The sequence below is a fragment of the Python bivittatus genome, unplaced genomic scaffold (assembly GCF_059951505.1).
Source record: "Python bivittatus isolate LINGU-HERP-01145 unplaced genomic scaffold, Pbiv_v1 ctg000350_np1212, whole genome shotgun sequence".
Taxonomy (NCBI): domain Eukaryota; kingdom Metazoa; phylum Chordata; class Lepidosauria; order Squamata; family Pythonidae; genus Python; species Python bivittatus.
The window spans coordinates 32,754,911-32,782,119 of record NW_028277074.1 but is presented as its reverse complement, the minus strand read 5'-3'; the positions used below and the strand labels follow the sequence as shown (position 1 = coordinate 32,782,119).

Here is a 27,209-nt window from a genome sequence, read left to right as displayed (position 1 = left end):
ACTTATCCCTGCCCATCTCCCCCCAGTGGGGGACTCTGGGTGGCTTACAACAGATTAAAACAATAAATAAATATACAGTTAAAATTTATAAGAAAACACATTTAGACAGAATAAAAGGAAGAGGAAAAATCCAGGAGGCCGACTGAAGCAACACCAAGCCTCTAGGGGGCTAGCCAACCCCATATCTGATGACCTCCCTTCCCACCACAGGCCAGATGGCAAAGCCAGGTCCAAGTCCCTCCGAAAGGCCGGGAGTGAGGGGGCCTGTTTCACCTCTGGGGGCAAGATGTTCCAAAGGGCGGAGGCTACAGCAGAGAAGGCCCACCTTCTGGACCCCGCTAGTCGGAGTTCTTTTGCCGAGGGGGTCCGGAGCATGCCCTCTCTGAAGGTTTGCAGGATCTGTTGGTTCCTCAGCACTAGCTGATAGTTGGTTCATGACCCAGCTTTGTCATGCTTGGATTAATGTAACAGCCTGTTGGCTGGGTTATTCATGAGTTCATTTCCACCCTTTCATTCACATCCAGAATGCTGCTGTTCATACTATTCTGGACCTTCCTTATTTTACCCTTACTCTTTTTGCCACCAATCATTACATTTGTTAGGTATTTGTGAAAGATACCAATATAATTTGGTGCCACTGAGACACTGTGCCTTGTATGTGGGCATACCCACTTACCTGAAAGACCTGCCAGTGGTTTATGTGCCTGTGCATTTGATCCAGTTATCAGGCCTGGACTGAGCAATTCTGCCATATAGTAGAATAGCTATGTTATAGTCAAGAGACTTTTACCATCCAGCTTTGATTCCTTGGAAATCAACTTCCACCACATTTGGAATCAGATCTCTTAAAGATTAAAAGATATTTTTCCTAGGTTCCTGTGAATTTGCTTGAAAACATTCTTATCCATTAATTGGAATGTATGGATGTTCATATTATTAATTGCCATGGGCCTTTTAGTCTAGATGCTCCTTGTTTTATATTGTGATGCTAGAATTGATTGTAGTAGGTTATGGTATCAATCATTGTTTTATCCTAGGTTTGTACTGTGTTCAATTATAAGTGCATGATAAATATATTAATTTAGTTTTCTTTTTTTAGGAAACATTCCAGCTCCTTCTGTATGTTGGAAGTGTTTGCAATAGAAGACTGAGCTCAATACCTATCTGTGACATTGCTACTATTACTAAATTTCTAGCTTCCTGTTAACTAGCAACTGGGCACTCATGGTACTACAAGCAGTTTGGTTAAAAAGCAGTCACATGAGATTTGAAACAGTAAGCAGGTATAGTTGCATACAAATTGTACAACCTTCCTTCTTCTTTTCTGAACAGCTGTTGCTCTTCTCATCTATGACGGCCACTGAGCTTTTGTACAGAAGAGAATGTAGATCAAAGGGGTAAGGAACATAGTGGGGTATTATGCTAAAAAGTGAACATTAAATTGTAAGGAATACAAAGGCCATCTTTGGATCAGGAACTTGCTGTTTTATTTCATATTCTCCAAATGAATGAGTTATGCCTCTTTCAGACACAGTCTTCCTGGCTTTGAGGAAGGTTCCACACACTTTCTAGGATTTTAATATCCACTCTTTGTATCTGAGATGTGTGAAAAACAATGGATAGGGTATAGACTTACTACCTTTACCTTCTCAGGAATGAAGGTGAATTTCTGAAGGCTGCATGGACTGACAAGTGTAGTAGCTCTCCAGAAATGGAACAGAAATATGCAAGATTTCATTATTGTCTCCCCATACTTTACCAATGTAGATTTTGTGTACAACAACATATTCTATAGCAGAGATGTACAACTTAAAGGCTGCAAGATTATATATGATCCCTAAAAACCTCCAGTATTCTTGCCAGAGATTCCAATAGCTGTTATCAAATAGCAGTTCTTAATGTGATAACAGGAGGACACTATTAAATAATGACTGACCAGTAATTGGCATAATAATTACATTTGGTTTTAGTTATATTTCAGTATAAATAATATGAAATATATTTTAGCCACCGTTCTGACTACCCATTACTTTTGTATTTACAGAATGCCACTCAAATGCCATGTGAAGCCACCTGCCCAGAAGAAGTGGTTCCTGTCTGGGGTCAAGGGCTGCCTCAGTGTTTGCTCATGGCCAGGGCCCACATCTGGATGGGGCAAGGGAAAAGAGGATATAATCAAAACAAAGTAGTCCATCAGAGTCGAATAGACATTTTTCTCTCCTATCTTTTCTTAAAACCATTAAATTTAATTTTAACTTACTTACCAAAAATGGACAGCTGGTGAGACTGTGCAACTCATGCTCCAATACTATCTTTGTTCTAATTGTGTATCTTTGAATTTGAATGAATGAATTACAGTAATTTATAAAAGCAGTAAGCACAATATTTCCCAAATGGAAATGTTAGAACTGCTTACCTGGTCTATCTGTGGATGAGGGGAGTCAACAAGGTTCAGAGATTTCCGGTGAGTGTTTAAAACCTTTGTAGGCAAAGACATTGAAACATCTGGAAAACAAATAATGTAAGGCCATTTTACAGATCTGCTACCATATGAATCCAAACGCTGCTGGAGATCAAAACGTAAATGATCCTGAGGATCAGTCAGACAGTATATGCAAACGCACTTAACCAAACTTCAAAGACTGCTTCCAGGAAAAGCTGGCTTGTTATGGAGTAGCTGACACTGTTGAAAAAGGAGAATATGTAGCCATTTCAAAAGTAGCTTTTCCTAAAAAGAAAAGGCTGGATAAATCAAGGTTTGGTTACGCATATCTGTAACTTCTATTTAGATTACTATCAGTGTTATCCTGCCTAGAGAAAATGATTGTATATGCTAGCACTTGTATCCAAACCCAGAAAGACAGATTAACATGAAAATATTCCATTATCAGCACATTGATTTAATAACAGCCAAAATGTTAATCACTAAACATACAGTATATACTTTTACATATTCCCATATCACTTCATGCCCACATATGCATGTAAGACGCAGCAAGATTGCACACAGAGATTAGGTCAGGACTTTTACATTCTTAGCTACACTGTCACAGATTCTTAGCTTGCTGTGCTATCCAGGCTAGGAATTGTGGTTCATAACAAATTCTAAGCCAATATTTGATTTCTAAACCTTACATGTTAAATTAACCAAATTGTATTATAACTCACACTTTCTGCTCAGGGCAAAACAGATTCAGAGAAATTGAAATGAAAAGCTGCTAAAGAAAAAAGGAAATGGAAGGGATGGTCAAGTCTAGAGGCTCATTTTGGCATGTTTTGGCAAGTGGTAAATCATGGTAGTTTTATGTGCTAACACAGCCATATAATTTCCAAAATACTGAACTAGGAACTGTTACAGTTTGCACTCAATTTTGTCCCAATTTTCCCTGTACTTCTAGATTTTTAACACCTCACAAATTACCTACCTAACCATGAAACCCTTTGTCTCTAGCCAAAATCATCAGAGGAAATATGGTAGAATTTTAATTTATAATTTGTTGAAACTTTTCTTCCTCCACCTTTATCAGAATGCATTTCATTGTTTAAAATAATGATTCACAACCTGCTCTATTTGGCAGTCTAATAAAATAGAATACTCTCCAAACGTTGGATTCTTATTTCTGTCTGTACTTACAGTCATACTTTATTTCTAACAATGTGTGACCAACTAGGCAAATTTTCCAATATGCATGTACCTTGATAGTGTCTGTTCTACTATTTCTACAGATACCTGAAAATAATGCCTTATTCTTTGGAAATTATGGTGTAACCCTACTAACAGAAATATATTTCATGTGGGATATTTTTGTAGTAGCAAGAGGTCAGCATTTACAGGTATTCCATCTGTTACAAGGTACAGATTTAAAATGTTATAAAAACTTACTTGGAACATCCAGTCCCTTAGTCTTGGCCATGATTGATAGTATTTCTCTGGTAGAATGAGCAGCACTGAACACATAGGATGAACCAGTGCCTTTTGTGAGTGGAGGTAAATATGATTTCAGAGCAGTGCTCTGTAACATACTGTTTATATACTGGTCCAGTTCATCCTGGCTTTCTGTCAAGAAACATTCAAAGAAAAGCTGTTTGAAGTAAAGAAACTATGCTTCCTCCCAATTAACATTATATTCTGGCATATGCATGGTTTGAGCAAGACAAGAACTTTTGTTCTACGTAGTATTCTGATGATTGTGTATACTCTCAACATCCAAGATGTTTATTTTATTCCAACTCTTCCAGCCTCAGTTCCCCATAAATACCCAGCCTCTTAAACCATTCTGCTATCCATTAAGCCCCAAACTTCCTTCTGGAACATCCAGATCTCCCATCCCTCTTCAGTTAAACAACTTAAACATCTTTGAACAAAACATACAAGTGTACTTGCTGAAATGTGCTTTCTGATACTGTTTTTTAGATATTCTGAAAAAGCTTTTCCCTTTTTCTTAATATTACTTATCAAATTATTTCCAAGTTGCTTTTTAGCCTGGCATGGACTTAATTTAATTTTTTAACAAAGCTTGGAAACATTAAACATCACCAAAAAATTTTTTTTTAAATAGCAAAGAATGGACATAATTATAATACAAATCATATGGAATTACACTGTTTTACAAAATTAAACAAAAGAACCCCTCTGATTTCCTTAGGGAAGACTGTCCATCTTATTCCTAGTAAACCCTTTCTTAATCCTATCAAGTAGATCTTAATTACAGATTCATTTGGGAGGGGGGAACATTTATAGATATAATCTGTCTCCAAACCATTTGAGGATTTATAAGTTAGGAACAACATCTTGAATTATAGCCAGAAACGAATTATTTATCATAGCAGTTGATGACTTACTAATGTAATATAGTCAACAAACTCACATCAGAAAGCAATCCAGTGTATGCATTTTGTACTAACTGCAGCTCCTGAACACTCTTCTATATCATTTCAATTTAGAATATGTCACAATACTCATTGAGGCATGACTGCTGTGGTGGCATATCCAAAAAGGACTAAAATAACATATTCCTCAAATATGGCCAAAATTGCTCTTGGTTACTATTTGCCAATTTTTATATGTGGAAATACTGCTCGAATAAAATGAAAAGACAGTGCATCATTACCTTTATCACAAAAGTCTGCATAATCTTCCAGCTCATAGCCACTTTCGGGACTAGAGTAGCCTCCGCTCTCATCATCAAACAGTTTGCTATCACAATCAGGATCCAAAAAGCTCAGGTTTGTATAGAATGAAGTGGTCAGAAAGTCTGAAAGTTTGCCCAACTTCACCCTGGAAAAGAACAGATTGAAGAGGAAGAATACATATTCATTATATATAGCCATACATATATCTCTGGGTGTCTGTACACACATACAAGCACACAGACATATATGCATATACACACATATACACATATGCACATACTGTGGAAAAGAAATTCCTAAGGACCATGCTGGTCAACAATTGTTAGATAGAAAAATGGGTTTTTCACAACTACTGGGATCACATGATATCATGATAGATAAATGATCATATTAAGATATATTTGATAGCTAGGTGCTCAAGGAAATAAAGATGCCCATCACCATTGCATCTTCTTTTTGCCCTTTGCAGAGTCATCTAGCTTGTCTGTTTGTGTTATCTACACTTCCCAACTTGGTATCAGACCAGCAGCTTAATGTTATTCATTAAAACCCTTTCATGCTGATTTTCTGGAACTTACAAAGTATTTTAAAATACACTGAATACATAGAGTAACAAATGTAAATAGAAACAATCCAGCATTTCTAACAACATGTTCCAGTATAAATTGTACAGTAACATCTAATCACAAAAACCATTAGACCAAAAAGTTTTATACTGTTGCCAAAAATAAGAAAAAGGAACTGTCTCAGCTATTTCCAATGCGCATAACACTCACCTTGCTCCTCCAAAATATCCATCTCCGAGCTTTCTTATGGTGGCAAGAATTGCGGGATCAATATCAGTCCCATCATCAACTAAAACAAACAAACAAATAAATAAATAAACAAACACATACATACATACATCTTGGAGAAATATCTTTAATGATTCACTTAAAAAGAAAATCCAGTATTAAAAGTTTTGGTTTAAGCAACATCTAAACTATATTGTCTCTCGCTTTGAGTCTTCCCTTCACCAATGAAGAAAAACAGCAACACCCCATTTGTAGGTGATTTTATTCACAATAAACAAACACATCACACATATTTTAGTCATGAGAACTAAAAGCATAAGCTCAGTTGGACTATGGGTTTTCCCAGGAATGGGGGGGAGGGGCTGTCACGTGTGTCATGACATTATTGCACAAGTGATGCAAATGCCATACTGTATGTCCAACCAAGAAAGAAGTCTTGGGTTCACTGTAGATAGTTTGGTGAAATCATTTACAGTGTGCTTTAAAGAAGGCAAATTCATGCTAGGGTCATTCAAAAAGGGATAAACAATAAATCAGCTGATATTATAATGATCCTATACAAATATACAGTTGGTCACATCTACGGTACTATACAGTATATGTTTCTGACATTATAGGTGGAGAGCCATGTTAGCCTATAGTATGGTCACAAAAAATCAGGAGTCTGGCAGCACCTTTCCGACTAACAAATTTTATTATAAGGCACAGCTTTCAGGAGCTACAGAAGTGACCTACAGCTCACAAAATCTTATGACTTTTAATAGAATTTGTTAATTGGAAATGGTGCTACCAAACTCTTGATATATATGTTTCTGGTCACCAAACCTCTAGAGGAATGTCACTGAGCTGGAGAAGGTGCAGAAAAAAGCAATCAAGATGATCAAGGGGCTGATATGTAAGGACAGGATGCAACAGCTGGGATTGTTTAGTTCAGAGAAAAGACGCTTCTGAGAGATATGACTGAGAATTATAAAATTATACATGATAAGGAAAAGGTGATTTTTTTTCTCCATCACCTGTAATACTAGAACTAGACACCACCAAATGAAAATGACTAGTAGTTGATTTAAAACTGATAAATGACATGCTGTGTGAGGAAATATCTATCTTGTGGAATATGCTGCCTTTCCCAAATGCCAAATATGCGAAACAGGAGCTGCAAAGCAATATGGCTATTTCCCTTTGCTTTTAGGAACAAGATCATGCTGCGAAAGGGGCGCTGTCCTTAAATCTTCATTGAAACAAAGCACCTTCAAAGATTTTCAGAAGCCTCCTTGGGAAAGCCCAAGGAGGCTTCTGCACATGCACATCACCCGCACAGAAGCCTCATCTGGCTTTGATGAGCACTGCTGGAGAACACTGAAGAACATGCTACAAGATAAGCTTCTCCTCTTAGCATTCTCCTCCAGCACACATCAGAGCTTCAGTCTGGCTTTAGTCAGTGCATCTGAGAAGATCTTCAGCTTTCTCCTCTAGCCTTGTCAAAATCCAAAGTTATCATGTGAAATCAGTAGATGTGCAAAAGACTTTTCTCTGGCATCTTTTCCAGTGCCAGAGGAAAGAGAATATTTTAAGGCAACACAAAGTGCTTTCTTGAAGCAAATCACGTTGCCTCTTTGCTTTGATGAAGAAAATAAGTGTGATGGAATGGTTTGATGAAGGCCGCGCTCGGGGAGATAAGCATTCCCTTAGCCCCCAACAGGAGCGTGGGAAGGTTAAGAAGATGAGACTGGCACCACCCTAAGGAATTCACGGTGTTTTGGCTTGCTGGCTTGGGAAGTTTAGATTCAGTCTGGAGAGATTTCTGTCTTTGAGGTGGAAACTAATAAACGCAACAGAACTGTATCTGTACTGTCTTGTGGAGTTTTTTGGGCTGAACCTGACAATAAGTCACCTCACACAGAACCATGCCAAATGATTTGCAACCAGCATTTTATTTCTATGAATTCTGCTATTTTAAACTGTTTCTTCATAAGAAAGCCAGGCTAACATCAATCTTTATAGAAACTGAATTTATTTTCAGTAGTAAACCAACATTTCCAACAATAATAAATTTTTTACTCTGTGTCTTCATGTTGGTCTAGCAGGGAACATAGCTTGAAAATCAAAATGCTAATACTCCATATGTTAAGCTATGAGCTTAAACATTTATAAAAATATCAAATAAGTTATTCTTACTGACCAAGCATTGTATTGGTGATTGGGAAAGTGAGAGTTGGTCTTCCAGTCATTCTCCAACAGGATGTGAGGTAGGCCAACTCAGTTCGTAGCATCTCCACAATCATCCGATTGTCCAAAGCCAGGTAGAAGTGATGCTGATCTGTAAACTACAAGCAAAATTCAAGTTAAAAGTACTACGCATTTAGAGCTGGAATCCCCAATCTGGTACCTTCTAGATGTGCTGAGTTACTATTCCCATCAATGCTGTACAGCATGCCTATTAGCATCAGACTTGTATGACTGGTTTAGGAAATCCCTTCTCAACAGCAACTTTGAAACATATATTTGGCCTATATCACAGTTTTTATCCACTGGGACTGGGGCTTCAGTTTCTATTAAACATCTTGATGGGAGGGATTGTCTTTTCATTAAAATACATAAATAACATTTTAAAATCCAGATTAAATCTCCTCTTTTTAAAGATAAGCATTCAACCTTTGGTAAATTCCTACTTGGACCACTGCATTTTATATAGATGCTCCTTGAAGACGTTTTTGATACTACAGCTACTGCAACAATAAGATCAATAAATTGGATTAAGTCTATAGTCTCTAATAGACTTTTCAGTCTACAAGAGCTAAACAACTTGAGGCCAGAATACCTCAAATCTTCCTTCTTGTATATAAATCTCAAGCTAGGAGTGAGCAACCTCTGAGTTATACATATGTGCCACTTCTGGAGGGATACAGAAGACTGGAAGGGATGGTTCCAAAATTGTCAGCTTATTTTTGAGGATTTAAGGATGGAAATGGGAGCAGGAGATATCTGTGATGTAAACCATTACTTTCTCAACCTTAAAACTATCTCTAAAACAGCCTGTAATACAACCATTTTGCTGCAGAATTTCAGTATGATGATCTTTAGATACTTAGGAGCCAGAAATGAGGTGCAGGATTATATGAAGTATGCCCACCTTATTTGAGCTCAGTGGGAACACCTGCCTTTCTAGCAAGCCATGATAAGGCTTCCAGGTGTTATTAGACTTCAGTTCCCATCAGTCCTATTGTTCATGCTGGTCATACCCATAAAAAAACCAGATCTTAGTGTTGTTGATGGCTGTATTACTTGCTTTTATGTAAACCACTTCATGAAATTACTAAAATGATCATAAAAACTTTAAATTAAATAATTAAATGGTTGGCAACGTTGTGGTAGAGCATATGATATAGAAAATCTATAAAGCGTAAAACTCATAAATTACAAATAGAAGAAAATATTCTTGACACTTCTCCAGATTTATTAGCCAAAATACAGGAGTAGAATACATCAAAGTATAAATTATTTAATCCTGTTCATTTCATTACTCTTCAGTCAGGTAATCTTTACCACGGTTATGCATTAAAAGTTGGCAAAGAGGTGAAAAGAATTATGGACAAGCATTTGATCCTTTCTGATTAATGGTGATAACAGCCTGATACTTAATGCACAAACCAGGATCACTTGTCAGGCCATATTATATCTTAATGATTAATAAATAGATAAAAATTGAAATTATTCACCAAATGAAAGACTTTTATACACATGGAATTATGGAATCCTTGGGATTCTCTGAGCTTGGTTCTTTTCTTGCAAACGTTTCATTACCCGGCTAGGTAACATCTTCAGTGCTAAAATGGGATGGAGTTTGCTCTCTATTTATGTGCTGTGGCCTGCCTTTCCGGTGCTGGTGAGGGTGGGGGTTTTGTTTTGCTCCTCTGGTAGTTCCTTGATTAGCGTATGTTCACTGCTTGATTGTGTGCCTGGTGGTAACCTTTGCTTACCTGGGTGATTGCTGGTGAGGCGATCTTCTGGTCTTTTGTCTCTTTTGAATGGTACGTAGATGCTGTTTATCTCTATGTGCTGTTTATCTCCATATCAGCAGTACTACACAACACACCTGACTTAACCAAATACACCCAGATCGAAATACCCAGAATCATGGACTGCATCAACCTCTGCCTAACCACCTATTTTCAGTTTGATGGACAAATATACCAACAAATCAGAGGTACACCCATGGGATCACCACTATCAGGACTCATAACAGAGATTGTAATGCAACACCTAGAAGCTATAGCACTTCCCCACATACAACCTAAAGTATGGATCTGGTATGCAGATGACACATTTGTTATAATAAAAAAGAAACAACTAGAGAAGACACATGAAACCATTAACAACATCTTCTAAGGAATAAAATTCACCAGAGAGGAAGAAAACAACAACACGCTACCCTTCCTGGATATTCTCATCAGCAGAGGAAACAACAAGAAATTAGAAACCCAAGTTTATCGGAAGACAACCCACACCAATCAAGTACTCCATTACCAAAGTAAAAAAATCCAACCTCCCACAAGAGGAGTTGTGTAAGAACATTATTCAAGCGAGCACAAATGCATTGCAGCAACCCAGAACACCAGAAAAAGGAAAAAGACCACCTATACTACATCTTCCAACAAAATGGATATCTACGTAATTTTATCAAAAAATGCCTGACCACTCAACCTACTACAACACAAACTACACAAGGTATGAAAAGGATCACACTGCCATACATCAGAAATGTCTCAGAAACCACCAACAGACTATTACAACCACATGGCATCTCTGTAGCACACAAACCAACAAAATCACTCCAAAATATCTTAAGTAAACCAAAAGACCCAGTAGCCCAAGAAGAAAAAACAGGAGTCATCTGCAACATACAGTGTAAGGACTGTAACAAACACTATGTAGGACAGACAGGCAGAAGACTAGCAGAGCGCATCCATGAGCACCAACTAGCAGTCAGAAGACATGATGAAAATTCCTTAATCTCACAACACATGGACAGACTTAACCATAGTTTTAACTAGGAAACTGTCAGCATTTTAAATCAAGCTAAATCCAAATATGCAAGAGAATTCTTGAAAGCCTGGTATTCAGACAAGGCAGCAATTAACAGACACATAGAGATAAACAGCATCTACATACTATTCAAAAGAGACAAAAAACCAGAAGATCACCTCACCAGCAATCATCACCCAGATCAGCAAAGGTTACCACCAGGCACACAATTAAGCAGTAAACACATGCTAATCAAGGAACTACCAGAGGAGCAAAACAAAACCCCCACCCCTACCAGCACTGGTAAGGCAGGCCACAGTATATAAATAGAGAGCAAACCCCATCCCATTTTAGCACTGAAGATGTTACCTAGCCGGGTAATGAAACATTTGCAAGAAAAGAACCAAGCTCAGAGAACCCCAAGGACTCCACAGTTCAACCCTGAGCTACACATATTCGCCTCTATTGGTACATGGAATTACAGTGGGGCAAAAAAGTATTTATTCAGCCACCAATTGTGCAAGTTCTCCCACTTAAAAAGATGAGAGAGGCCTGTAATTTTCATCATAGGTATACCTCAACTATGAGAGACAAAATGAGGAAAAAAAATCCAGAAAATCACGTTGTCTGATTTTTAAAGAATTTATTTGCAAATCATGGTGGAAAATAAGTATTTGGTCACCTACAAACAAGCAAGATGTCTGGCTCTCACAGACCTGTAACTACTTCTTTAAGAGGCTCCTCTGCCCTCCACTCGTTACCTGTAGTAATGGCACCTGTTTGACCTTGTTATCAGTATAAAAGACACCTGTCCACAACCTCAAACAGTCACACTCCAAACTCTGCTATGACCAAGACCAAAGAGCTGTCGAAGGACACCAGAAACAAAATTGTAGACCTGCACCAGGCTGGGAAGACTGAATCTGCAATAGGCAAGCAGCTTGGTGTGAAGAAATCAACTGTGGGAGCAATAATTAGAAAATGGAAGACATACAAGACCACTGATAATCTCCCTTGATCTGGGGCTCCATGCAAGATCTCACCCTGTGGGGTCAAAATGATCACAAGAATGGTGAGCAAAAATCCCAGACCCACACGGGGGAACCTAGTGAATGATCTGCAGAGAGCTGGGACCAAAGTAACAAAGGCTACCATCAGTAACACACTACACTGCCAGGGACTCAAATCCTGCAGTGTCAGATGTGTCCCCCTGCTTAAGCCAGTACATTTCCGGGCCCGTCTGAAGTTTGCTAGAGAGCATTTGGATGATCCAGAAGAGGATTGGGAGAATGTCATATGGTCAGATGAAACCAAAGTAGAATGTTTTGGTCTAAACTCAACTCGTCGTGTTTGGAGGAGAGAAAGAATGCTGAGTTGCATCCAAAGAACACCATACCTACTGTGAAGCATGGGGGTGGAAACATCATGCTTTGAGGCTGTTTTTCTGCAAAGAGACCAGGATGACTGATCTGTGTAAAGGAAAGAATGAATGGGGCCATGTATCGTGAGATTTTGAGTGAACACCTCCTTCCATCAGCAAGGGCACTGAAGATGAAATGTGGCTGGGTCTTTCAGCATGACAATGATCCCAAACACACCACCCGGGCAACGAAGGAGTGGCTTCGTAAGAAGCATTTCAAGGTCCTGGAGTGGCTTAGCCAGTCTCCAGATCAAAACCCCGTGGAAAACCTTTGGAGGGAGTTGAAAGTCCGTGTTGCCCAGCGACAGCCCCAAAACATCACTGCTCTAGAGGAGATCTGCATGGAGGAATGGGCCAAAGTACCAGCAACAGTGTGTGAAAACCTTGTGAAGACTTACAGAAAACGTTTGACCTCTGTCATTGCCAACAAAGGATATATAACAAAGTATTGAGATGAACTTTTGATATTGACCAAATACTTATTTTCCACCATGATTTGCAAATAAATTCTTTAAAAATCAGACAATGTGATTTTCTGGATTTTTTTCCCCCATTTTGTCTCTCATAGTTGAGGTACACCTATGATGAAAATTACAGGCTTCTCTCATCTTTTTAAGTGGGAGAACTTGCACAATTGGTGGCTGACTAAATACTTTTTTGCCCCACTGTGTGATATAAGAACCTGTAATCTGAACCCCAACATTTTGATACATTCATTAAATAGCTATTGTAACTATATGGAAGTAGCTATTTTAACTACAAACAGTCCTTGTTTAGCAACCACCTTGTACAGCAACCGTTCGCAGTTACGACGGTGACTTTGCAACCAGTCCTTTGCAGGTCTATAAAACAAAGGAAAGCTGAAGTAAGTACAGTCACGGTTTTCACATAGCAGCTGCTTCGTCTAACAACTGAGTTGCCGGCCCCAATTGTGGTCGCTAAACGAGAACTACTTGTATATGGAAGTTATACAACATCTTAAGTATTTAGAGGCTCTAGACTGCATATAAAAGACATATGAAGGCCAATTTGACACTGTGCTTGGTGCCGGGAGACCCTGAGTTCTAGTTCTTTCTTAGGCACAGAAGCCAGCTGGGCTAACGTAGGGCTAGTCACTCTCTCTTAACCCAACCCACCTCACAGGGTTGTTGTTCTGAGGAAAATAGGAACTGGGAGCATTATATGTTGCCTTTAATTATACAAAATAAAAGGCAGATATAAATCAAATAAATATAATATAAATTTGGCTCTTTGTTTATGGGGACAATTAAAAGTAAAATTAAAATAACTGAGTGGTTAAAGTTCTGATACTACAACTAAAAGAATTACCAGGAACTACTATGCTTCTAAGTCTTACTCACAACTGTTTCTCTAATCTTTAACCTGTAGCACAGGAGCAATCAACAAGACCTATGTACTTTTAATTTATTTTTCCCTTTGGGCCTGTGCCATTAGCAAGACTAGGGTTCTGTAAGTGGGAAGTTAGAGCTTCCCAGTACTTCTGCTTTGTCCTCATCTACATTAGGTAACAGCTAAAACAAAGATTTTTAGCAGTTCAGCCCACCTAATATCAGTTCCAGAAGCAACTAGAGCAGAGCAAGTAGGAAGGAGCCAATATTCCTATTGATATCACAGACTTACCTGAGGGGTAAAAGTAAATATTTGGTTTCTTATGACATATAGTTTGGATGTTCCCAGGACACCAATATGCCGGTGAGGTCTCCCACTCAGCTTCATGATCTTGTTACGCCCTAAATGAAGCAAAACAAAAAATACTCAAAGCTAACATTTGGTATCTACTTGTATACTGTTACGCAACTCAAACTAAGCTGCATTTCTATATCTTGGTACTCCAAGTGGGTTTGACTGTATCCTTCACAGCTGATAATGTATTAAAAAAAGATGGTTGCTCAACCATAATTCAATTGTGCTTTACTTTACAAGTTATAGTCACTTGGTTCACACATAAACCTAAGCCAAAAGCTACAACAGTGTTTCTCAACCTTGGCAACTTTAAGATGGCATGCTGGCTAGGGAATTCTGGAAGTTGAAGTCCACACATCTTAAATTGCTACGGTTGAGAAATACTGAGCTATAATTTCCCTAATTCGCTCAATATTGTCAAGTATAATGAACACTGCCATTAGAGATTACATAGTATTGAATAGGTATCATAATATATAATTATGAGAATACAGTATAGTATAAAAGCACCTGGGGTACAGTTCAACCCCTAATGCGGTTTTCTTTACAACAGTACAGAAGTGTTTGTCCAGCCCAGCCTACATCCCTCGAATTTCCTAGTAGTCTCCCCTGCAATTGTTAATCAGTCCAACCATTCATCCTTTTTCTTCAAAATCAGCCAAGGTTGCATAAGTGCTGCCCCCTGCCAGGGGACTGGAGATGGAATTACATTTCCTAATTCAAAAAGGGCTCTTCCAATACAGCTGTTAACTTCCAGCCAATATGGGGGAAAACAGCCAATTTTTTGCAAGGGGTAAGAGATTAAGACAACCCAGTTGCACCTTAGCCCCTTTCCAATCCTGAAAAGAAACCAGGCTGACAATGTTGTCCCTATGCATTCCAAGGGTGCCCTGGGGACCACAAAAGGGGTGCCTGACATCTACCCTATAGGTTGCTCACAGCGGCAGCCACCTGAATAGCTATTTTTGTCAGAATGATAAAGCAATATCAGGGTATTGCGCCAGAAGAGACATCGCAATGTCTAGAAAAGAGGTGGGGCTTGTATTGCAATGCCGCTCTGCTTCTTTTGTCATTTGGATACCGGTTTGCCTCCCTCCCCCCATTGATGCAAAATCAAAATCAGACAAACCATACCACAGCTTAGCAGGATGGGTGAACCCTGCTTTTTGTAACAATACAAAAGAAATGTGAGGTTACAATTGGGTTTTGAAGCCTAAAAACATGTAATTGCACTACTTATATCAAAACCTGCAATTTATATACCAAGGACTGACTGCCAGTACAGTTATTCTTTAAATAGAATACTGAAAAACAATCACATTCTCTATTTAAAATGTCACCGTGGGGCAATGCTGGAAAAGTCAAGAAAGTTTTCTCAGCTGCTTTTTTACAGCACCTACCAAGCTTGGCATAAAGATTACTCAGAATCCGAGCTGGCTGCACTCTGGTGGGACTTAGGTCAGCAATGCTTTGCACGTTAATTCCATGATGCCGTAAGAGTTTCTTAATTTCATTTGTTTCTGCTAGAACGTTCACTATTCAGAAAGCAAAACAAGGAACCACAGTCAAGGACAGCAATGACGTTATTTTTCCATGAATATAGCATAATCAAAGAGGATCTTTGGGGGAAAAAAATAAGGCTTTTTGTCACTGGACCAGTGTTTGATTAGTTCAGATAAGTAAGTGGAGATGACTACCTGTTCTACTGATACTGATACTTTACTAGGTTTGTGCTAAGTATTCCAAATGGTCTTATTATAAAGCATGTAAGCACAGGGACAGCACCCCTTCTCAGCATGTTAGCTGCTATAAAGATTGTCTCTGGTTCTTTACATGTGCATGTGTGTACACAGAGAACATCTCTACTAACGCAGCCAGCAACATAAAGAGGTTGTCCATGCAGACACCTGCAGGCCCAGACAGCCAGGGATAGCCTTTTGAAGCAGCTGTGTAAGCCTCCAAGAATTCAGTTGCTTTAATGTAACCAGGAGAGGTGCTTCACAAAGCGTCCCTTTCAAATGTTTTGCACGATCCTATACCTCACCTTTTCCAAAAGTTTGGAATACATGGTAATTAAAAACAATGAAATAGGGCTATCTGCTGAAGTGGTCTTAAAAAATCCAGATGGCAGTTGCCATTGCACAACTGAAGTCCTGTTCCTTTTGTATTTGTATCGGCCCTGCACGCATATACAAAGGGGAAGAGCTGTGACTGAGTGGTTGCGACTATCATCTTGGCCCTATACCCTGACTCTGCTGGGCATTAAAGCAGCCTGAATTTTTTTCAGGCTTTGTACAAGCCTGAAAACAAGCTGTTGCTGTTGCTATAAGGAATTCATTCATTAAAACTACAGTAACTTTTAAAGTAGCAGCACCTTCTTTTAATCCCATGAATAAGCCTAAAAAGATCAGCCTACTTTAATGAACAGCAGCTTATACAAGGTCTGAAGCACTTTTTCTGAACCCTTCCGAAGTCCTTTATACCCAAAATAGTTACAACTAATGGCATCTTTTATCAGAATTACACCTATCTTTGTCCTTATTCTCTGCAGCTTCAATCCAGAATTCTTACAACGTCAGTAAAGCAGAGGCATGGTACAAAAAGCCTTCTAAATATTTTTCTCCAATATCTAAAAAAAGATTTAGATAATAAGGCACTTCTGAACAACTTAGGTCCAACTAGAATTCTAAGTACTATTAATGACTATGGGCGATTGCCACAGGTATGGCTTTGCTGACTCAGAGATTTGGGAAGGAACAACACAACATGATTGAGTTTCATAATTAGTACTAAGAAACTGCTCAGACCCCAACTTAATTTAATAATCAGTAATGTGTTTCAATCTTTATTTCTGCTGATCTCTTAAACTACTATTTGAGCTACAGTGAAGTGATTCTTGGAACAAGGGGACATAAAACTGCTAAAATTATGTTTAAAACCATGATTAAAGTAGGTTGACCATGACTGTTCAAGAATATCTCTTTGATTTGATAAAAATGGATTTCCTTACAAATATAGTTTAATTCAATGCTATAGTTTAGGGAATATATTTCTTGTGGAAGGATCCCACATTTCTCTTTCTATATTTTTTTCCCAATAGAGCGATAGAAATTGTGATGGCATCCAAGCTGCTGACCCAGGCTTCTCTGCTTCCTTGCTTCAATGTCAAAGGCAGTTTAGATTGCATAACACAATAAGCACATGCAGAAATCTGACACCATTCCAAATAATGGAGATGATCTTTTACGCTATTCAGAAATGCTATGAAATATCTACTAAAAGCGATGGTAAAGAACTCAACTTGTGGATGCCATGAGGAATCAGTAGATACAGGGAATGTGATAATTAGAAAAGTCTAATTATCACACAGTGAGATAGTTGAATTACAGCAGCACTCGTCATTTCCTGCTACTGCAAGGCAGCAACCACCTGAGACTTAGTGATATGTCTCACTAGCTGCCACTACCCTTCTGTACATCTGTTAGAACTCCTCATAGGTGGAAGTGACAGCCTATTATTATTTTTATTTCATTTCTCTCTCCACCTTTCTCTAACATTTACAGAGTTAAAAATCTCACATGACTAATCACCAACCTTGAACAACCACATCAGGCTTGAAAGCTGTCGAAAACCTTCTGTTTAACGGATCAATTTCACCCGTAGCCAAAAATCCCTAGAAAGGAAGAAAGAAAGAAAAGAGGTAGATTTCACTGATGATAATCGTATTCCTTAGCAACTAGCATGGGAATTTCAGAAATATATAAATTCAGTAGGGACTAGATCAGGTGTCCAGTAAACCACATACAGCCCTCAACTTAATGGGATGAGGCCCTTGGTCTGTTTTCAAAAGCCGTCAACAAGCAATTCCAACCTCTAGAAATATCCTAATCTGCTGATTGCAGAAGGAGCCTCTGCAATGGGAAGTGCAAAGGGGGGCAAAATGGCAGATATGAACATTCTATACACGCACAAACGGCTTCAATCTGTGATTGTGTCTGCCATTTTGTCCCACTTGCAGACACACCTAAGGAGAGATAAGGACAAAAAGGAAAAAAGTGTTGGAAAAGAGATAGATTGAGAAGGAGTATTAAGGAAAAAAACAGATTGTCACAAATTGTGTAAAAGAGGACCCACCTCTGCTAGGAGGGCAGAAAGAATATATAATGACTGGCCCCAAAGATGAGGAAGTTTCCCTGCTGGAACACGGTCCACTGTGTGAGGATTTTCATACTCTTCGCTGACCTGGAAAACCAAACAGTGAATGAGTACTGCTTCATGTATCTTTATTCACAGCTTGTAGATGCTCAGGGAATAAAATCTAAAAAGAGTCTTTCACTTTTAGCAAAAGTTTACAAGTAATCCTCGCTTAACAACCACAATTGGGACCGGAATTTAGGTCGCTAAGCAATGCAGTCATTAAGTGAATCATCACATGACTGGACCTGATTTCATTACTTTTGTGGCAGCTGTCAAGTGAATCACCGCAGTCATTAAGCGAATCACGTGGTCATTAAGCAAATCACATGGTTCCCCATTGATTTTGCTTGCCAGAAGCTGGCTAAGAAGGTTGCAAATGGCAATCACGTGACCCTGGGACACTGCAACCGTTGTAAGTATGAGCTGGTTGCTAAGCGCCCAGATCGCAATCACATGACCGTGGTGGTACTGCAATGGTCATAACTTCAGGCATCAGTCACCTTTTTAGTGCTGGTGTAACTTAGAACAGTCACTAAATGAATGGTCGTTAAGTGAGGACTACCTGTATTTGGTAATTGTAAACAGGTTTTAGATTGGACAAGTATTTTTTAAACATTCTTCTAAATTATAATCTTCGCTTGCTATAAATGAACAAATAAACAAAATGTAAAAGTTAATTAGTATAAAGTATAAAATATACTAGCCTATCTATGGAAATTTTAGTCTATCCACAGATTTAATCTTTTTTTTTCAACGTCATAGACAGCATATGATATTCCCAGGTTTCCCTTTGCTAATCTAAAGTTCACTCCTATATTTAGTTAACACATTCCTTTTCTATTTTTCCAATGCTATGAGGTAAGTTAGGCTGAGACAGAGTGACTAGCTCAAAGTCACCAGGCAAGCTTCTGTGGCTGGAGCTGAGCTAGAAGTGTCCAAAGTGTTATTTAATGTATTAAGCAGGAGTTAGGAAATCTATGCTAGTTCTGAAAAGAATACCTGCTCCTTTACCTGACCTCACTATCTTAGCTCATGGGCCTGAATCTTTCCCTTTCCATTATATGGTGCTGAATGCTCTTCCTAAACATAATTTTCTCCTACCAAGCTCATATCCGGTAGGGGAGAAGAAACACTTATTTTGAGGGCAAAATTATTTGAAGTCGCATACTACAGTGGGGTTTCATCCCCACAGAAGTTCACTAGGTAACTTTGGGCCAGATTTGTAGAGAGATTGTATATAAAATAATCTATTTACAAATTAGTGAAGCACCCATTACGTCAGAAGCAGATTCTTTACAAGTTAAGGCAGTTCAGTATGAAGACCTTATCTGGAGGAACTGCATACAGTTCTGGCATCAGAAGAATTCCGTTCTTTTTTCTAATAAGGATCCCTTCCAAGGCTTCTCTGTATTCCTGCACCTGGGAAATACAAAAGAAGCCTTTACAGTACAGGTTCCTATTTCTAGGAGACAAAAGGGAAACAAAGTGAACAAAAGGAAAACAAAATGGTGAGCTGGGCAGCCATATACATCCAAGAAAGAAAGAAAGAAAGAAAGAAAGAAAGAAAGAAAGAAAGGTGTTCGAATAAAAGGGAAAAAAGCTAAACAGTGCGGAAACAACTGCAGAAACAACTTATTCTCCTGAACAAATTCTAGTAGCGAGAATGCTGACCTGTTGGTTGTCAAAGAAGATTGCTTTGCTTTTGTAGGCCCTCACCAACGTTGAACCAGAGAACAAATTTAAGGTAGCACAGGGCCTGGCTCTGCAACAAAGCCAGGTACAAAGCAAACTGCACAATTTCAGAATAAGAAGAAAGTGACATTTAATGCCTGCTGCATTTAGAAACTCAGGGCAATAGCTGAAGTTGAGGTTTCTGCTGCCTAACGTGTTAAGATTTTTTTCACTTGCAGGGGATTTCTCTTGTTGTTGTTTTTTTTACATGAAAACAGATTCAAAAATTAGACCACCCACCCATCATCTCTTTTCCAGCATTTAGAGACTAGGCCTGGCCCCACTGCTTTCAATAACTGAAGAGCCTGATGTTAACACTTTTTAACAGTCCAAAGGATTGGTCTGAAAGCTCCCAAAACATATTGCTACTTGATTTGCACCCCTTTCCTAAACTACACACTCAGTTTAGCTCAAGGTTTGTGCAGCCTCAATATTCCACTTAAAGCCATGAGGCCAAAGATGCTGATAGCAAACAAGCCGCACTCCTATAATGAAACTGTAGTGAAACTGGCACCTTTATGCACTAGAAGGGGGCTGACAGGCAGATCCAGTGGCAGAGCGCTTGCAAAGAGGAATCAAGCTGGGTAGAAATGGTATGTGTGTGTGCACTTAGAGCCCATCCTTCCACTACCCCTTCATCCAACAAAGTTCTGGCAGCAATACCAAATACTAAAGTTGATCCAAAATGTATTATTTTACCTACCTGAATTCTGTCCTCATTGAACACTCCATCAATTAGAAAATACGTCCAGAATACAGGCCATTCACATTCTATGTTCTCAAATAACTTGAGCTCAGCAGGATCATAATGTAATCTGTTTGGATCCTAGGAATACATTAATTGCATAGTTTATTGTTACCATTTCACATTATTGCAGAAAATATGCTGCTGCTATCATATTAATATCCTATTGATCTCAAAGGTCCCAAGGAGTTTTGCCTGATGACATTTTCACCAGATTTTCTATGTAAAGTAACCAAGCTTTTTAAGAACACCAAGAAACTGAGAATTCTGGAGGCCTAGTCATCCATCTTTCTACTTCCAAGAAAAAGTTTGGAAAGAGAAAGAATAATGTGCATAAAGAGAGAAAGAATAATCCCACAAGTGAATGGTGTCAATAGGACAGATTTGATTTCTAGGATCATGGTCTCAACTATCAGATGATTGTCAGCTGGCATAGAATAGGCTGCATCTTATAAGGAACAGTAAAAACATCTTCCACAGTGCACACGTTCAATTTAATCTTCTGGGGACTGGAGATAAAAACCCTGCAATGAATACTTCCCTTTAGAAGGAAGTGAGAGTGCTGCTGTGTGGAATCTATTCAGCAGCGCTTTAAGTTAATGGCTACTGTTTATATCCTAGCACTCAGAGGATAGGAAATAAACAGGATGAACAGGATAAACAGGATGAATCCAAAATAACAGGAAGAGAAAAGAATCAGTATACCTGTTGTTCACAAAGAATATAAATGATCAGGGAGCTAGATACTAGGAAGAGATTGAAGGAACTGGCAATGTTTAGCTTTGAGAAGAAAAGGCTGAAGGGAAGATATGACAGAATTCCTCAAATATCTAAAAGAGTGTTACACAGAAGGTCAAGACCTGTTTTCAGAGGAGTGGCAGCTAACTGTGACCATCTCAAAATGATAAAGCGTGCATTGTGACATTGTAATGCACGTACTTGTGTTGCAATGTCTCATGCAAATGTGCCAGGGGTGGAGTTTCCATTGCAACATTGTGATGTATTTTTTGTCACTTGCCACCATGCCTGTTTCCTATTGCTCTGAAGTGCAAGACAGAGAATAACAGCTTTAAGTTAGAGGTAGGCAGGTTCTGAATCAATGTTAAAAAACATCCCTAACAATAACAGCTCTTTTACTGTTTACCCAGAGAGTGGCTTCCATTCTCCAGATGTGTTCAAGAGAAGGCTAGGCAGCCATTCCTCGTGGATGCCTCGGTTTGAATGATTTCACTGAGAAGGGGAAAGCACGCAGAAGCCTCAGTTGCTCCTTCTGTTCTGTCATTCTAATATTATCCTCATCTCTCTCCCCTTCCCCTTTGCTAAAGCTGCTCTTAATTCCTGGAAGCAAGTCTGGATGGCTAAGGGCAGAGCTCTGGGGGAGCCAGAAAATCTTCTTCAGGAACACTGGAGGAATGGAAATGATAATTCTGCACTGTTGATTATGATCAGGCACACACAGTAGTTATAGATATTTTAAAAGCTAGATATGCTAAATACCATGATGTAATTTACATCTTTGTCTAGATGCCATTTAGCATCAGTCTATCATAGTATGAATATGAATTAGTTTTAATTAAATTAGTGAGACTGAGTGGCTCAAACATTTCATGCTTAAATTCTCCATGCTTTTCCCATATTAAATCCCTAAATATATTTAGTTATTTAACATTTTCATACCAACTTCTCACAAGACTCAGGGTAGTGTATATAGCATAAAATAAACAATTAAAACCATTAACTCCGCCTCATAAAACTGACTAAAATTATTCATTAAAAATCATTGCTAGGTGTCAAATGCCATCTTAAAAGGTATGATTTTCAAAGCCTTGTAGGGGCCAAACATATCTCAGGGGACAACTTTGGGACATTTAGCAGGTCTTCTCTAGATGTTCATGAAGGATAGGCAGAACCATATTAGATAGGGCAGTCCCTTAAAATTCAATTTTTAGGAGCAGTTTTGTCTTAACCAAATCTTTGAGTAATTACTCATGTTTCTATAAATATCCCATGGCTATTAAACCTACACAAGAGCAATATGAAGCAACAGAAAATGCTTGGTATTTCAAAAATAAGAATTAATTTATAATGAGACCATTGCAAGGCACTCCAAACTGATTCTCTCCAAGGGTTTTGGGACTATTTTCCAAGTCAGACAATGGTCATACTGAATGGGAGTGCACCATGTTGAGCTAGGTTGGTTTAAACTACATCAGTACAAAACAGGCTGGAAAGAATGGTGTAGGCAGACAAATTCAAAGCACCCAGGATCCAACCAAAAATGCAATGAAATCAGAGGGCAAAAGCTGTTGGTTTTCAACTGGGATTTTTAAAAAAATTGTTTTAGTTTGGCTATGCAAACATAGACTTGCTTGCATAACAAGTTACATTCTTTTTAAATGTAGTAATAGATTTCCCAAATTATGAACCTAGCATTTCAGGAGAATGTAAAATAATTAGGACCAATTTGATTGTGATCCATTTGAAGTATAATATTGCTTGTAAACTCCTCTTCAGTCTACCATCAGTTATTATTATCGATATACAAGGCAGTTTGCCAAGCTGTATCTACCTCTCCCAGAGTATTAACCAGCAATATCATTCTACTGTCAATAAAAAATACTTGGACGTAGGAAAGAATGTTATTATAAATCAATATTCACATGGGTTGTGGAATAAGCTGAACCTGATGCAGGAATGAATCTCAATTATGCAACAGTAATTTGTATACCAAGAGAATTAAGATTTCTTATTTGGGCTTCATCAACCAGAATTAAGAATTCATATATTCAATACATTTCAGCACAGAGCAGCAGAACTCTGCTGTATTGGAATTTCTGACATGGAGGGCAAAGACTACAGAAACACATGAAAAAATATTGGAAATAAATTGTAATCTACTATTTACAGCAGTGACTATTTAGCGTCATGGCACTCTGAACAGTTCTGGACTTTTTCTGATTTTACTGTGCAACTGGCAATTTCTCAATATCTGTCCTTCGTTGCTTGAGTAAGAAGCCAAACTCCAGCTGTGACCCACCTGTTCCACCAAGAAGAACTCTCCCCAGAAACCTAAATTTCATTCAGTCCTAGTTGCAGTAGTCCTGAACAACACAAATACCAGCAGTGGCACTGAAATGTTAAAATGTGATTCCTTGTCTCTATTTATTTGACCCTGCTTATTTGTTGCTAAATGTCATAATGTATAAATCTGTACTAATATCTGTATAATATTCTGATGTTTAACGTTTATTCTGACGCTAGGCACAGTCCATGTAAAATTGACATATATTTTTGTTATTTATAAAACTGTAAAGCTTAGAAAGTTTCAGCAACCTAACCTCTCTTGGTGTCTTATAGCCATCTCGGAGGAAACGACAGCAGCCGTAACGCCCCTGTAAGATAGAAAGTGCTTATGATACAGGTATGATTTTATATAAACTATTATTCTTAATCATACTGAATAAACTTTATCCTTTAATAAGAGGCAAAGTTGAATATATTACTCACAAAGAAATTAATCCAAGATTTATTTTAAGCCAAAATTAAGGACGTACTTGCAACTTGGTGATAATTTCATTTTTCGTTGCATTAACAATGTTCATATCCTCTACGGCAAAAGCTGGATAAGAAATAATGGACAAAAGTCCAGCATCAATCTCTTTTGATGTGGATGCCCTCGGTAACATGGAGTACAGAATAGACTGAGCAGAACATACATAAGCGCCATTGAAAAACAAGACAAAACAAAGATAAAACAAGAATCATTAGTTTCATTCCCAAGTATGTTATCAGATGTAAAAATAAGACTAGTTCAGATTTTAAATCATTATTAACAAGCCTGTCTCCAAGAAATTAACTTCCAAGGAGAGGCAAATACATCCATGGCTGATCCCTCTAGCAACAGCATAAGGCCACTGTTAATCAACTGAAAACCATGAGCATTGTCAGGAACGTTATTCAATCACCAATTTGTAAATGTATGTGCTTTCCATAGCTGAAAACAACAACTGGCAATAGATCTTGGAGATGGATTATATAAAACTGATTATTAATTAATCATTCAGGTCATTCACCAAATGCTGTTTTCAGCTATGGTAGGCAAAGATCAGAGAATATAAACATTTCAGAACTCATCAAAGGAAATTCATCTTTCTCTTTCTCACTCCCTCCTGACCTCATATATTTTGTTTAGTTAAGAGCTTTAAAAAGGAATGAGTACTTTGTTACAGCTTCTTGGATACCCTAATGAAAAAATAGCTAGATTTACCTGACAGTGTTCAACTTCGTCTGGGAGGACATGAATAACTGACTTATGTCCTCCTCCAGCTCCAAACAGGTCCAGCTCATCAATTGCTTCCAAAGCAGCCTTCAGAAAAACATTCATTTGTCAAGTCTCAGTACTAATAAATGAGATTTAACTCTATCAGAGTATCCCTGAGCTAGTTTGGTGTAGTGGTTAAGGCACCAGGAGACTGTGAGTTCTAGTCCCACCTTCAGCACAAAGCCAGCTGGGTGACCTGGGGCCAGTCACTCTCTCTCTAGGAAGAAGGCAAGGGCAAACCACTTCTGAAGAACCTTGCCAAGAAAAGTGCAGGGACTTGTCCAAGCAGTCACCAGGAGTCAACACTGACTCAAAGCCCCCCACCAAAAGAGAATCCCTATATATATTTATTCAAAAGTAATTCCCATTATTTCCATATAAGTGAGCATAGGGGTGCAACCAGATATTAGTCTTTAAATATTAAGGCATTGCTAAGCATTCCAAAGAAGTATTTTGCAACGAACAAGTATGAGTTTAAAGCACTTATTTTCAAATTGTTAATGCAATCAGAATGGTGACCATCAGAACCAATTTCCAAAGCAGTTGCACAAGCCTTGCAGTCAACTCAGCTGCATTAATACTTCAAAAAAGATCCTTCATCCATAGTCCTGTGCACTGTGAAACCATTTTTGAATGCTTTGTGCAGCTCTATTAAGTATTTTACAATATTTCTCTTTGTTATCCTCATCATGATTATATGGATCAGATTAACGGTTCCAAATTCCAATGAAAACCAAATTCTGATAAAAACAGGTAGATCTAGGAATGCTACTGATTTCTTCAAGGTGACTCAATTTAGTATCTTTATACCGTACCTAACACGACTTCCACTTAATGAAAATAGCAGCTTTAACAAAAGCAAGTCACTTACCAAATATATTGGCACAAGGATCCTCATTAAATTGTGCCTGGTCAGAAATATGAATTGCAATTCCTTTGGCCAGTTGCAAGAGGATCTATGGACAGGAGTAACACTAAACCTCTTGGAACTGAACCTGTAACTGAAGATGTGCAAAATCCAATTTGTTGATTTCCCTATGCCAAGTAGTTCACTTGGTCCTCATCCACTGGCTGGTTTGCACAGATTGTCTTTTATTTTACTCTCACAGCCAGAATATTAATTAAGATCCTTGTCAAATTAATAACAAATTTATCAGTTACTACAGTACTTTTGGATTGCAAGACTGGGAATGAATACTCAGAAATAAGCCTTGTTGAGTTCGAGTCAATAGGTAAAGGATTATTGTCTCTAAGTTTCAATAAATAAACAAACAAACAAACAAATTCTGTGATCCTATGTTCAGGAAAGCAATTCATTGAGTAAATCATATAGGTAGCAGTGATTGTTTCTGATCTATACATTATATATAAAAAGCAGAAATATTCTTACTTTTGCCATTCCTACAGAGCTGGCATTCAACTCAGGAATGCCCTGATTTGTCTTATCACCACGTTCCCACATGCCATAATCCTGAAACAAAAGAAAAATGAGCAAGGATGTTTTAAAAACATAGATCCAAAGATATGCATAAATTGCAATCGATTGTTGTGAACAGTGGGGAGGTGCCAACCAAGTCAATCCAAGTCATTTTATAGGTTCTAGTTCAGAATTAAATACTTGGGCATTTGCATGGGGAGCAGATGAAAAAAAATGTGTACCACAACATTATGATGCTGACTCCACTCCTTCTATATGTGCTTTGAGATATTACACAGACATACAAACGTTTTACATCGTTTTGATGAAAGCTCCAGATTTAGCAGCTGCCTCTGCGTGTACAGTACTGTGTGCTTCTGCTTAATAAATGAAGCTAATCTGATGCTTGTACATTTCCTGCTTATGAAGAACAGAACAAACTACAATTTTATACCATCATTTGAAGTTGGTTTCTGGATTAAGATTCTAACTTGTTCTGCTCCTCTTCCTCATATATTTCCTGGAAACTAACAGAAAATTATACGTAATTCACCCAATAAAAATTTTAAGCAAGAGGGGAGGCGTATACATTATTATGTGTAAGATGATATTTGTTCATATGATACAGGCCTATGAACATTCTTCTCTTAATCTGAAGTTGCCAACAAAAGGATTCTAATTTCATATGATACCTTTTGTACAAATATCTCCATTGCAACATT

At 38.2% G+C, this 27,209-nt stretch overlaps 1 protein-coding gene across 4 annotated transcripts in view; it reads right to left on the bottom strand.

Moving 5' to 3' along the window:
- PHKA2 (phosphorylase kinase regulatory subunit alpha 2) overlaps positions 1-27,209 on the bottom strand; it is a 70,428-nt gene that overhangs the window by 29,667 nt on the left and 13,552 nt on the right. For all 4 annotated transcript variants that reach the window (XR_015796825.1, XM_088144875.1, XM_088144874.1 and 1 more), the window contains exons 7-21: positions 26,461-26,541; positions 25,017-25,115; positions 24,304-24,450; positions 24,088-24,141; positions 20,708-20,830; positions 19,597-19,692; positions 18,211-18,318; positions 17,671-17,749; positions 15,477-15,611; positions 14,014-14,123; positions 8,110-8,254; positions 5,910-5,988; positions 5,112-5,278; positions 3,884-4,057; positions 2,417-2,505 (exon numbers count right to left, since the gene is read on the bottom strand). Coding sequence is in view for 3 of the 4 variants with exons in the window: in XM_088144875.1 (XP_088001001.1) it covers positions 2,417-2,505; positions 3,884-4,057; positions 5,112-5,278; positions 5,910-5,988; positions 8,110-8,254; positions 14,014-14,123; positions 15,477-15,611; positions 17,671-17,749; positions 18,211-18,318; positions 19,597-19,692; positions 20,708-20,830; positions 24,088-24,141; positions 24,304-24,450; positions 25,017-25,115; positions 26,461-26,541 (1,686 nt within the window). In the remaining variant the exon portion in view is untranslated. The remainder of the gene's footprint in view (positions 1-2,416; positions 2,506-3,883; positions 4,058-5,111; positions 5,279-5,909; positions 5,989-8,109; positions 8,255-14,013; positions 14,124-15,476; positions 15,612-17,670; positions 17,750-18,210; positions 18,319-19,596; positions 19,693-20,707; positions 20,831-24,087; positions 24,142-24,303; positions 24,451-25,016; positions 25,116-26,460; positions 26,542-27,209) is intronic.